Source organism: Triticum dicoccoides, chromosome 1A (genome assembly GCF_002162155.2).
Source record: "Triticum dicoccoides isolate Atlit2015 ecotype Zavitan chromosome 1A, WEW_v2.0, whole genome shotgun sequence".
In the NCBI taxonomy this organism is placed as follows: Eukaryota; Viridiplantae; Streptophyta; class Magnoliopsida; order Poales; family Poaceae; genus Triticum; species Triticum dicoccoides.
This window is the reverse complement of record NC_041380.1, coordinates 466,828,974-466,842,343: the sequence shown is the minus strand read 5'-3', so window position 1 is coordinate 466,842,343 and position 13,370 is coordinate 466,828,974. Positions and strand designations below refer to the sequence as shown.

At 47.0% G+C, this 13,370-nt stretch overlaps 1 protein-coding gene across 1 annotated transcript; it reads right to left on the bottom strand.

Moving 5' to 3' along the window:
* Positions 1-10,046: 10,046 nt before the first annotated feature.
* Positions 10,047-13,000, bottom strand: LOC119279631 (G-type lectin S-receptor-like serine/threonine-protein kinase At2g19130). Its single transcript, XM_037560815.1, has 2 exons — positions 12,703-13,000; positions 10,047-12,602 (listed from the first exon to the last, which is right to left on the bottom strand). Exons 1-2 carry the CDS (start codon positions 12,863-12,865, stop codon positions 10,219-10,221), a joined length of 2,547 nt encoding a protein of 848 aa, XP_037416712.1. The 5' UTR covers positions 12,866-13,000; the 3' UTR covers positions 10,047-10,218.
* Positions 13,001-13,370: the final 370 nt, after the last annotated feature.

The window sequence follows — 13,370 nt, the reverse complement described above, 5'->3', positions numbered from 1 at the left end:
TTTGTAGTATGAATATTCATATCAATATCTCAACTCCATTTGCTTTTATATTCACAAACAACTGAACTATGGAATTTGTGGGGACGACTACCCATAAACAAGAAGAAGAGCTTTATATGAAATATTGTATGGATAGTTGCGGCAGCCCATAAAATATATTATATTTTATTTTCAAGTTGATTGCAAAGTGGATTTTCCTTATTTATTATTTTGTGGAAGCTCTCTCCTTTTAGGCAATCACTGTTTATGAGGTAAATATATTTAGAGGAAGCACAGAAGGATACTTATATACGTATAGTTGCCCCTGTTCTATCTAAAGCCCTTTGAATCTGACAGTCTTTATATGAATATCACAATATATATTAACCACTGTATGTTATACATTACGATTAATTAAGTTAGTTAAGGATTTTCAGTGGGCGACCACCCATAAACAAGAAGAGGAGCTTTATATGAAATATGTTGGGTATCGTAGTAATTTCAAAAAATTTCCTACGCACACGCAAGATCATGGTGATGCATAGCAACGAGAGGGGAGAGTGTGATCTACGTACCCTTGTAGATCGACAACGGAAGCGTTAGCACAACGTGGTTGATGTAGTCGTACGTCTTCACGGCCCGACCGATCAAGCACCGAAACTACGGCACCTCCGAGTTCTAGCACACGTTCAGCTCGACGACGATCCCCGGACTCCGATCCAGCAAAGTGTCGGAGAAGAGTTCCGTCAGCACGACGGCGTGGTGACGATCTTGATGTACTACCATCGCAGGGCTTCGCCTAAGCACCGCTACAATATTATCGAGGACTATGGTGGAAGGGGGCACCGCACACGGCTAAGAATATGATCACGTGGATCAACTTGTGTGTCTAGGGGTGCCCCCTGCCTCCGTATATAAAGGATCAAAGGGGAGGTGTGGCCGGCCAGGGAGGGCGCTCCAGGAGGAGTCCTACTCCCTCCGGGAGTAGGATTCCCCCCTTTCCTAGTTGGAATAGGATTCGGAAGGGGGGAAAGAGGAGAGAGAGAAGGAAGGGGGCGCCGGCCCCCTCTCCTTGTCCTATTCGGACTAGGGGGGAGGGGCGCGCGGCCCAGCCCTGGCCACCTCTCCTCTCTTCCACTAAAGCCCACTAAGGCCCATATACCTACCGGGGGGTTCCGGTAACCTCCCGGTACTTCGGTAAAATCCCGATTTCACCCGGAACACTTCCGATATCCAAATATAGGCTTCCAATATATCAATCTTTATGTCTCAACCATTTCGAGACTCCTCGTCATGTCCGTGATCACATCCGGGACTCCGAACAAACTTCAGTACATCAAAACTCATAAACTCATAATATAACTGTCATCGAAACCTTAAGCGTGCGGACCCTACGGGTTCGAGAACAATGTAGACATGACCGAGACACGTCTCCGGTCAATAACCAATAGCGGAACCTGGATGCTCATATTGTCTCCTACATATTCTACGAAGATCTTTTATCGGTCAGACCGCATAACAACATACGTTGTTCCCTTTGTCATCGGTATGTTACTTGCCCGAGATTCGATCGTCGGTATCTCAATACCTAGTTCAATCTCGTTGCCGGCAAGTCTCTTTACTCGTTCCGTAATACATCATCTCACAACTAACTCATTAGTTGCAATGCTTGCAAGGCTTATGTGATGTGCATTACCGAGAGGGCCCAGAGATACCTCTCCGACAGTCGGAGTGACAAATCCTAATCTCGAAATACGCCAACCCAACATATACCTTTGGAGACACCTATAGAGCACCTTTATAATCACCCAGTTACATTGTGATGTTTGGTAGCACACAAAGTGTTCCTCCGGCAGACGGGAGTTGCATAATCTCATAGTCATAGGAACATGTATAAGTCATGAAGAAAGCAATAGCAACATACTAAACGATCGGGTGCTAAGCTAATGGAATGGGTCATGTCAATCAGATCATTCACCTAATGATGTGATCCCGTTAATCAAACAACAACTCTTTGTTCATGGTTAGGAAACATAACCATCTTTGATTAACGAGCTAGTCTAGTAGAGGCATACTAGTGACACTCTGTTTGTCTATGTATTCACACATGTATTATGTTTCCGGTTAATACAATTCTAGCATGAATAATAAACATTTATCATGATATAAGGAAATAAATAATAACTTCATTATTGCCTCTAGGGCATATTTCTTTCAGTCTCCCACTTGCACTAGAGTCAATAATCTAGATTACACAATAATGATTCTAACACCCATGGAGCCTTGGTGCTGATCATGTTTTGCCCGTGGAAGAGGCTTAGTCAATGGGTCTGCTATATTCAGATCCGTATGTATCTTGCAAATCTCTATGTCTCCTACCTGGACTAGATCCCGGATGGAATTGAAGCGTCTCTTGATGTGCTTGGTTCTTTTGTGAAATCTGGATTCCTTTGCCAAGGCAATTGCACCAGTATTGTCACAAAAGATTTTCATTGGACCCGATGCACTAGGTATGACACCTAGATCGGATATGAACTCCTTCATCCAGACTCCTTCATTTGCTACTTCCGAAGCAGCTATGTATTCTGCTTCACACGTAGATCCCGCCACGACGCTTTGTTTAGAACTGCACCAACTGACAGCTCCACCATTTAATGTAAACACGTATCTGGTTTGCGATTTAGAATCGTCCGGATCAGTGTCAAAGCTTGCATCGACGTAACCATTTACGATTAGCTCTTTGTCACCTCCATAAACGAGAAACATATCCTTAGTCCTTTTCAGGTATTTCAGGATGTTCTTGACCGCTGTCCAGTGATCCACTCCTGGATTACTTTGGTACCTCCCTGCTAGACTTATAGCAAGGCACATATCAGGTCTGGTACACAGCATTGCATACATGATAGAGCCTATGGCTGAAGTATAGGGAACATCTTTCATTTTCTCTATCTTCTGCAGTGGTCAGGCATTGAGTCTGACTCAACTTCACACCTTGTAACACAGGCAAGAACCCTTTCTTTGCTTGATCCATTTTGAACTTCTTCAAAACTTTGTCAAGGTATGTGCTTTGTGAAAGTCCAATTAAGCGTCTTGATCTATCTCTATAGATTTTAATGCTTAATATGTAAGCAGCTTCACCGAGGTCTTTCATTGAAAAACTATTATTCAAGTATCCCTTTTGTGCTATCCAGAAATTCTATATCATTTCCAATTAGTAATATGTCATCCACATATAATATCAGAAATGCTACAGAGCTCCCACTCACTTTCTTGTAAATACAGACTTCTCCAAAAGTCTGTATAAAACCAAATGCTTTGATCACACTATCAAAGCGTTTATTCCAACTCCGAGAGGCTTGCACCAGTCCATATATGGATCGCTGGAGCTTGCACACTTTGTTAGCTCCCTTTGGATCGACAAAACCTTCTGGTTGCATCATATACAACTCTTCTTCCAGAAATCCATTCAGGAATGCAGTTTTGACATCCATCTGCCAAATTTCATAATCATAAAATGCGGCAATTGCTAACATGATTCGAACAGACTTAAGCATCGCTATGGGTGAGAAGGTCTCATCGTAGTCAATCCCTTGAACTTGCCGAAAACCTTTTGCGACAAGTCGAGCTTTGTAGACAGTAATATTACCGTCAGCGTCAGTCTTCTTCTTGAAGATCCATTTATTCTCAATTGCTTGCGGATCAGTGGGCAAGTCAACCAAAGTCCATACTTTGTTCTCATACATGGATCCCACCTCAGATTTCATGGCTTCAAGCCATTTTGCGGAATCTGGGCTCACCATCGCTTCTTCATAGTTCGTAGGTTCATCATGATCTAGTAGCATGACTTTCAGAACAGGGTTACCGTACCACTCTAGTGCGGATCTCACTCTGGTTGATCTACGAGGTTTAGTAGTATCTTGTTCTGAAGTTTCATGATCATTATCATTAGCTTCCTCACTAATTGGTGTAGGTGTCACAGAAATAGGTTTCTGTGATGTACTACTTTCCAATAAGGGAGTAGGTACAGTTACCTCGTCAAGTTCTACTTTCCTCCCACTCACTTCTTTCGAGGGAAACTCCTTCTCCAGAAAGTTTCCGAATTTAGCAACAAAAGTCTTGCCTTCGGATCTGTGATAGAAGGTGTATCCAATAGTTTCCTTTGGATATCCTATGAAGACACATTTCTCCAATTTGGGTTCGAGCTTATCAGGTTGAAATTTTTTCACATAAGCATCGCAGCCCCAAACTTTCAGAAACAACAACTTTGGTTTCTTGCCAAACCACAGTTCATAAGGCGTCGTCTCAACGAATTTTGATGGTGCCCTATTTAACGTGAATGCGGCCGTCTCTAGAGCGTATCCCCAAAACGATAGCGGTAAATCAGTAAGAGACATCATAGATCGTACCATATCTAGTAAAGTACGATTACGACGTTCGGACACACCATTACGCTGTGGTGTTCCGGGTGGCGTGAGTTGCGAAACTATTCCACATTGTTTCAAATGTACACCAAACTCGTAACTCAAATATTCTCCTCCATGATCAGATCGTAGGAATTTTATTTTCTTGTTACGATGATTTTCAACTTCACTCTGAAATTCTTTGAACTTTTCAAACGTTTCAGACTTGTGTTTCATTAAGTAGATATACCCATATCTGCTTAAGTCATCTGTGAAGGTGAGAAAATAACGATATCCGCCATGAGTCTCAACATTCATCAGTCCACATACATCTGTATGTATGATTTCCAACAAATCTGTTGCTCTCTCCATAGTACCGGAGAATGGTGTTTTTGTCATCTTACCCATAAGGCACGGTTCGCAAGTACCAAGTGATTCATAATCAAGTGGTTCCAAAAGCCCATCATTATGGAGTTTCTTCATGCGCTTTATACCGATATGACCTAAACGGCAGTGCCACAAATAAGTTGCACTATCATTATCAACTTTGCATCTTTTGGTTTCAACACTATGAATATGTGTGTCACTACTATCGAGATTTAATAAGAATAGACCACTCTTTAAGGGTGCATGACCATAAAAGATATTACTCATGTAAATAGAACAACCATTATTCTCTGATTTAAATGAATAACCATCTCGCATCAAACAAGATCCAGATATAATGTTCATGCTTAACGCTGGCACCAAATAACAATTATTTAGGTCTAATATTAATCCCGAAGGTAGATGTAGAGGTAGCGTGCCGACTGCAATCACATCGACTTTGGAACCATTTCCCACGCGCATCGTCACCTCGTCCTTAGCCAATCTTCGCTTAATCCGTAGTCCCTGTTTCGAGTTGCAAATATTAGCAATAGAACCAGTATCAAATACCCAGGTGCTACTGCGAGCATTAGTAAGGTACACATCAATAACATGTATATCACATATACCTTTGTTCACCTTGCCATCCTTCTTATCCGCCAAATACTTGAGGCAGTTCCGCTTCCAGTGACCAGTCTCCTTGCAGTAGAAGCACTCAGTTTCAGGCTTAGGTCCAGGTTTGGGTTTCTTCTCTTGAGTATCAACTTGCTTACTGTTCTTTTTGAAGTTCCCCTTCTTCTTCCCTTTGCCCTTTTTCTTGAAACTAGTGGTCTTATTGACCATCAACACTTGATGCTCCTTCTTGATTTCTACCTCCGCAACTTTCAGCATTGCGAAGAGCTCGGGAATAGTCTTATTCATCCCTTGCATACTATAGTTCATCACGAAGCTCTTGTAGCTTGGTGGTAGTGATTGGAGAATTCTGTCAATGACGCAATCATCTGGAAGATTAACTCCCAATTGAATCAAGTGATTATTATACCCAAACATTTTGAGTATATGCTCACTGACAGAACTGTTCTCCTCCATCTTACAGCTATAGAACTTATTGGAGACTTCATATCTCTCAATCCGGGCATTTGCTTGAAATATTAACTTCAACTCCTGGAACATCTCATATGCTCCATGACGTTCAAAACGTCGTTGAAGTCCCGATTCTAAGCCGTAAAGCATGGCACACTGAACTATCGAGTAGTCATCAGCTTTGCTCTGCCAGACGTTCATAACATCTGGTGTTGCTCCAGCAATGAGGATAATCCTCAAGTTACGGACCTAGACCGTGTAATTGCTACCATCATCTTTCAACTTTGCTTTCTCAAGGAACACATTAAAATTCAACGGAACAACAACACGGGCCATCTATCTACAATCAAACATGAATAAGTAAGATACTATCAGGTACTAAGTTCATGATAAATTTAGGTTCAATTAATCATATTACTTAAAGAACTCCCACTTAGATAGACATCCCTCTAATCCTCTAAGTGATTACGTGATCCAAATCAACTAAACCATGTCCGATCATCACGTGAGATGGAGTAGTTTCATTGGTGAACATCGCTATGTTGATCATATCTACTATATGATTCATGCTCGACCTTTCGGTCTCCCTGTTCCGAGGCCATATCTGTATATGCTTGGCTCGTCAAGTATAACCTGAGTATTCCGCGTGTGCAACTGTTTTGCACCCGTTGTATTTGAACGTAGATCCTATCACACCCGATCATCACATGGTGTCTCAGCACGAAGAACTTTCGCAACGGTGCATACTCAGGGAGAATACTTCTTGATAATTAGTGAGAGATCATCTTATAATGCTACCGTCAATCAAAGCAAGATAAGATGCATAAAAGATAAACATCACATGCAATCAATATAAGTGATATGATATGGCCATCATCATCTTGTGCTTGTGATCTCCATCTTCGAAGCACCGTTGTGATCACCATCGTCACCGGCGCGACACCTTGATCTCCATCGTAGCATCGTTGTCGTCTCGCCAATCTTATGCTTCCACGACTATCGCTACCGCTTAGTGATAAAGTAAAGCATTACAGCGCGATTGCATTGCATACAATAAAGCGACAACCATATGGCTCCTGCCAGTTGCCGATAACTCGGTTACAAAACATGATCATCTCATACAATAAAATTTAGCATCATGTATTGACCATATCACATCACAACATGCCCTGCAAAAACAAGTTAGACGTCCTCTACTTTGTTGTTGCATGTTTTACGTGGCTGCTACGGGCTTAAGCAAGAACCAATCTTACCTACGCATCAAAACCACAACGATAGTTTGTCAAGTTGGTGCTGTTTTAACCTTCGCAAGGACCGGGCGTAGCCACACTCGGTTCAACTAAAGTTGGAGAAACTGTCACCCGCTAGCCACCTTTGTGCAAAGCACGTCGGGAGAACGGGTCTAGCATAAGCGTATGCGTAATGTCGGTCCGGGCCGCTTCATCCAACAATACCGCCGAACCAAAGTATGACATGCTGGTAAGCAGTATGACTTATATCGCCCACAACTCACTTGTGTTCTACTCGTGCATATAACATCAATATATAAAACCTAGGCTCGGATGCCACTGTTGGGTATCGTAGTAATTTCAAAAAAATTCCTACGCACACGCAAGATCATGGTGATGCATAGCAACGAGAGGGGAGAGTGTGATCTACGTACCCTTGTAGATCGACAACGGAAGCGTTAGCACAACGTGGTTGATGTAGTCGTACGTCTTCACGGCCCGACCGATCAAGCACCGAAACTACGGCACCTCCAAGTTCTAGCACACATTCAGCTCGACGACGATCCCCGGACTCTGATCCAGCAAAGTGTCGAGGAAGAGTTCCATCAGCACGACGGCGTGGTGACGATCTTGATGTACTACCGTCGCAGGGCTTCGCCTAAGCACCGCTACAATATTATCGAGGACTATGGTGGAAGGGGGCACCGCATACGGCTAAGAATATGATCACGTGGATCAACTTGTGTGTCTAGGGGTGCCCCCTGCCTCCGTATATAAAGGATCAAAGCGGAGGTGTGGCCGGCCAGGGAGGGCGCGCCAGGAGGAGTCCTACTCCCTCCGGGAGTAGGATTCCCCCCTTTCTTAGTTGGAATAGGATTCGGGAGGGGGGAAAGAAGAGAGAGAGAAGGAAGGGGGGCGTCGGCCCCCTCTCCTTGTCCTATTCGGACTAGGGGGGGAGGGGCGCGCGGCCCAGCCCTGGCCACCTCTCCTCTCTTCCACTAAAGCCCACTAAGGCCCATATACCTCCCGGGGGGTTCCGGTAACCTCCCGGTACTCCGGTAAAATCCCGATTTCACCCGGAACACTTCCGATATCCAAATGTAGGCTTCCAATATATCAATATTTATGTCTCGACCATTTCGAGACTCCTCGTCATGTCCGTGATCACATCCAGGACTTCGAACAAACTTCGGTACATCAAAACTCATAAACTCATAATATAACTGTCATCGAAACCTTAAGCGCGCGGACCCTACGGGTTCGAGAACAATGTAGACATGACCGAGAAACGTCTCCGGTCAATAACCAATAGCGGAACCTGGATGCTCATATTGGCTCCTACATACTCTACGAAGATCTTTTATCGGTCAGACCGCATAACAACATACGTTGTTCCCTTTATCATCGGTATGTTACTTGCCCGAGATTCGATCGTCGGTATCTCAATACCTAGTTCAATCTCGTTACCGGCAAGTCTCTTTACTCGTTCCGTAATACATCATCTCACAACTAACTCATTAGTTGCAATGCTTGCAAGGCTTATGTGATGTGCATTACCGAGAGGGCCCAGAGATACCTCTCCGACAATCGGAGTGACAAATCCTAATCTCAAAATACGCCAACCCAACATCTACCTTTGGAGACACCTGTAGAGCACCTTTATAATCACCCAGTTACGTTGTGACGTTTGGTAGCACACAAAGTGTTCCTCCGGCAGACGGGAGTTGCATACTCTCATAGTCATAGGAACATGTATAAGTCATGAAGAAAGCAATAGCAACATACTAAACGATCGGGTGCTAAGCTAATGGAATGGGTCATGTCAATCAGATCATTCACCTAATGATGTGATCCCGTTAATCAAACAACAACTCTTTATTCATGGTTAGGAAACATAACCATCTTTGATTAACGAGCTAGTCTAGTAGAGGCATACTAGTGACACTCTGTTTGTCTATGTATTCACACATGTATTATGTTTCCGGTTAATACAATTCTAGCATGAATAATAAATATTTATCATGATATAAGGAAATAAATAATAACTTTATTGTTGCCTCTAGGGCATATTTCCTTCAAAATATTGTATGGATGGTTGCGGCAGCCCACAAAATATGTTATATTTTATTTTCAAGTTGATGGCAGAGCAAATTTTCCTTATTTATTATTGTGTGGAAGCTCTCTCCTTTTAGGCAATCACTGTCATGAGGTAAATATATTCAGAGGAAGCACATAAGGATACTTATATACGTATAGCTGCCCCTGTTCTATCTAAAGCCCTTTGAATCTGACAGTCTTTATATGAAGACCACAATACAAATTAACCAATATATGTTATACATTATGATTAATTTAGTTAGTTAGCGATTTTCAGTGGGCTTGATTGGTGTATGCAATTTCCTCAATCTCTTATTTATACGAGTAGAAGTAATTCGTCTGGAGTTAGGTGTAGCTATATCACAAACTCTGATCTGCAATTTGTATTCAATCGAGTGGCCTACACATATCTCCATCAAAAATAGTTATTCAGAAAAATGATGATTTAAAATTTATAAACTGTAAGCAATATGAATTGTAAGTGAAGTCTTTAAGCACTAAAGAAATTTGTACCACAACGTAAACAAAACATAGTCCTAGCTGGGCTTTTTTTTGTATGAGAAAATTAATATTGATCCAAATGCTAAGGCATGTAACTATACGTGTTTGCCTTTCAATAGCTAGGATAATGGTTTCCAAGATATATGACTTACTAAAATGCTACTCCCAATGCATATATTTATAGCTCTATGAACCCAAAGTAAAATATTTATTTCCCACTCTTCGAGGTAGAAAAAGATAGTATGATATACACATGTGTTATAGATATAATATAGCAAATCAGTTCAATTAATCAAATGTTGTATATTGCTGAATTTGCACATATATTTTTACAATATAGTATATGAATATAACTATTCAAATTTGTATGTGTGAACAAGTAGAATTCATGAATGAAAATATGAAAAAGAACCAAGTTGAAAATAAATGCATTTTTTCTTTCAAACAAGACAAAAAGGCATAGAAAATATACACTAGCCCGTGCGAATGCACGGGTTGACGACTAGTGATACTAGTTCCAGCCGGAATGCTCCATGGCGCGGAGTACGGGATACGCTCTAGTACTACGAACGGAAAAACTGCTCTGTGCTATGGTACACTGTTCCGTGTACCGGCCGTCCCACGAGCACTTCAAGGTAGTGAGGCACTGGTGGCATCTCCAAGTCCGTCAGCCCCTCTAGCACCTGCACCACCTCCCCCATCGTCGGGCGCGCGTCGACGTCGCGCTGGATGCACCAGCAGGCGACCTTGCACACCCTCCTCATCTCCTCGGCGTTCGCGTCGCCTTCCAGCTCGGGATCCAGCAATGTCATCACGTCCCCCTCTGCCAGCTTCCTCGCGACCAGCAATGTCATCACGTCCCCCTCTGCCAGCTTCCTCGCGACCAGCAACGGGAAGAAGGTCGTCGTCGGGTGTTCCTCTGCCTCCTCACCATCCGCGTCTGTCGCCGACGACACCACGGACCGCCTCTCCCCTTGCTCGATGTTCCGCCTCCCGGACACGATCTCGAAGAGCATCATCCCGTAGCTGAACACGTCCGCCTTGGCCGTGATGGCCTCGCCGCTGATCCACTCCGGCGCCAGGTACCCCACCGTGCCGCGCATGGTGGTGAGCACCCGGCTGAAGTCCCGGCCGACGAGCTTGGCGAGCCCGAAGTCCGCCACCTTGGCGCCGAAGGAGGCGTCGAGGAGGATGTTCTCGGGCTTCACGTCGCAGTGGATGATGCAGTCCCGGCACTTGTCGTGGAGGTAGGCCAGCCCCTTGGCGACGCCGAGCGCGACCTGGTACCGCACCTGCCAGCTGAGGACGTAGAACGTCTTGCGGAACAGGTGCCGGTCGAGCGAAACGTTGGGCATGTACTCGTAGACGAGCAGCTTCCGGTCGCCGCCGTGGGAGCAGAAGCCGAGCATGCGGATGAGGTTGACGTGCTGGATGGTGCCCAGCGTGCTCACCTCGGCGCGGAACTGCTTCTCGCCTTGCCGGAGCCCCTCCAGCTTCTTGACGGCCACGACGGTGTTGTCGGAGAACTGGCCCTTGAACACCGACCCGAAGGCACCCGCCCCGATCTTGTCGGTGAAGTTCTTGGTCAAGGACTGCAGGTCGCTGTACTTGTAGCTCACGCAGCCATCGCCGACGGCGAGACCGTTGAGTCTCGTTGCTCTTCTCCTCTTCATCGCACCTCTTATCGTACGAACGAGAAGAATGGCTGCGGCGATCACGAAGCACGTGACGCCGAGTGCCACGGCGGCGACCTTGATGTCCCTCCATACGTGGCTTCGCGCGCCTGGGAGCTCCGACGCGGCGAGTCGGAGGTACAGGCTCCCCGCGCCGGCCTGGTTGTCCAGGACACCGTCCTGTAAGTTGAACAGATCGCCGCGCCACAAGAAGCAGCTGCCGTTGTACGCGTAGGCGGAGCATGTGCAGTCCCCTAGACACGCGCGTTGGCAGTCGCCGGAGCTTGCAGCTCCCGCCATTCGGCCATCGTCAGGAAGCCTCATGCCGTCGATGCGGAGGAACTTGTCCTGCTCCACCTTCTTCAAGCCGTCCGACGGGTCACTGCTGTTCTTACTGCACTGAAGCTGGGTGTTGCGCACGCAACCGCTGATGTAGTCGCCGAGGCCCCAGCTCGCCGGACTTTGCGGATTGAAGCCCCGGGCGCAGTCGCACGCCGTGGACGAGCCCTCGGTACAGACGCCAAACGCGCCGCAGCCGCGAGGCACGGCGCACCGTGCCTTGGGCTCGGCGTAGACCAGGTTCCATCCCTGCGTGGCCTCCACCCAGAACCACCCCTTGACCTGCCCCGACACGTCCATGACGAACCGGTACACCGTCGTGTTCACGGCGAAGTTATAAGTGAAGTAGCTCTCGTCGTCGTTGTCCACGAAGTTGAAGCTATACCCGGAGCCGCCGCTCGACGCGGCGACCTCCGGCGCGCCGGTAAAGTATTTGCCTGTCCAGTTGCCGGTGGCCCAGTACACACGGGTGGCATTCCACAGCAGCAAGTACTGCTTCGCCCCGGACGGGTCGAGCTGGAGGGCGTACATCCCCGGCGCGGGGTCGCCGCGCGCCCTCCACGAGGCCATAGCCTGGATGGCGCCGGTGCGCTTGTCGCGCCTGAGCTTCCCGCCTGGAAGCCACGTGTCCGTGATGTGGTCGAAGCTCTGCCACAGCACCGCGGAGGTGTTGGACGCCGGCGCGAGCACGAGGTTTCCGGAGTCGAGGAGAACGGCGACCGTGTCACTGGCATTGGCGACGCCGCTGGTGCTGGCGTTCGTGGACCAGACGATCGAGCCGGCGCCGTCAAACAGCGCGAGGTTGCCGTCGGGCGCGATGGCGAGCCGCGACGTGTTGGAGACCGGCGTCTCGCGGTTGGCCACCCAGACCGGCGTGTGCACCGGGATCTTGTGGTACCAGATGCCGACGTACCAGCTGCCGTCGGCTGCGCCGTCTGCGAGAAGAAAAACAGAGCAGAAACATCTCACACCACTGGCCACGATGAGCTTAGACTAGCCGTCGTCAAGCCATGCGCACATGCAGCGTGCACTCACCTGGGTGGAAGAGTCCTAAGGCGAACTTGCCGCCGGGAGAGACCAGCTTCTGGTCGCCGGAGAGCGGACGGCCGGCCGCGATGATGTCCGCGTCCGCCGCGCGCACGACGCCCACGCAGAGCAGCACGACGAACACGCCCAGAGGAAGCGCGCCAGCTGCCATCTCGTATTCTCGTCTACAACCTGTGCCCTCCGTGCCTCCCCTCGTTTCGGTGCGACGGCATCGGCTATTTGTACTCGCAGAGCGTTCGCGCGCGGCGGAAGACGAACACGCACTTGATCGACCGCAGCCACGCAGTCTATGTCTATCCTGTCCTGGGCGGCACGGCCGTGCGTCCACATCAGTGAAGCTGTCAACCACAGAAACTGTTGCAGGTTGTGTTGTTTCTGGAGGAGGAATGAGTCGCAGAATTGACCGGCGACGAGAATTCGGCGTCGACCTATGGAATTCAGGACTTCTGTGGGTGGATGTGTGATGTATGGATCTTTTCGAAGGTAGAGGTAGGCGATGAATGAACATTCCGGCGCTTTTGTCTGACCACAAAATGATTGACTGAGCTCGAGTCAAGAAATCCTAGGCACAAATGTTGACAGGGGCTACGTGTTTATTCCTGATCAAAGGTAGACGGCTGTAGCCGACGGCTACACCAGTAGCACTGGTGGAGCTT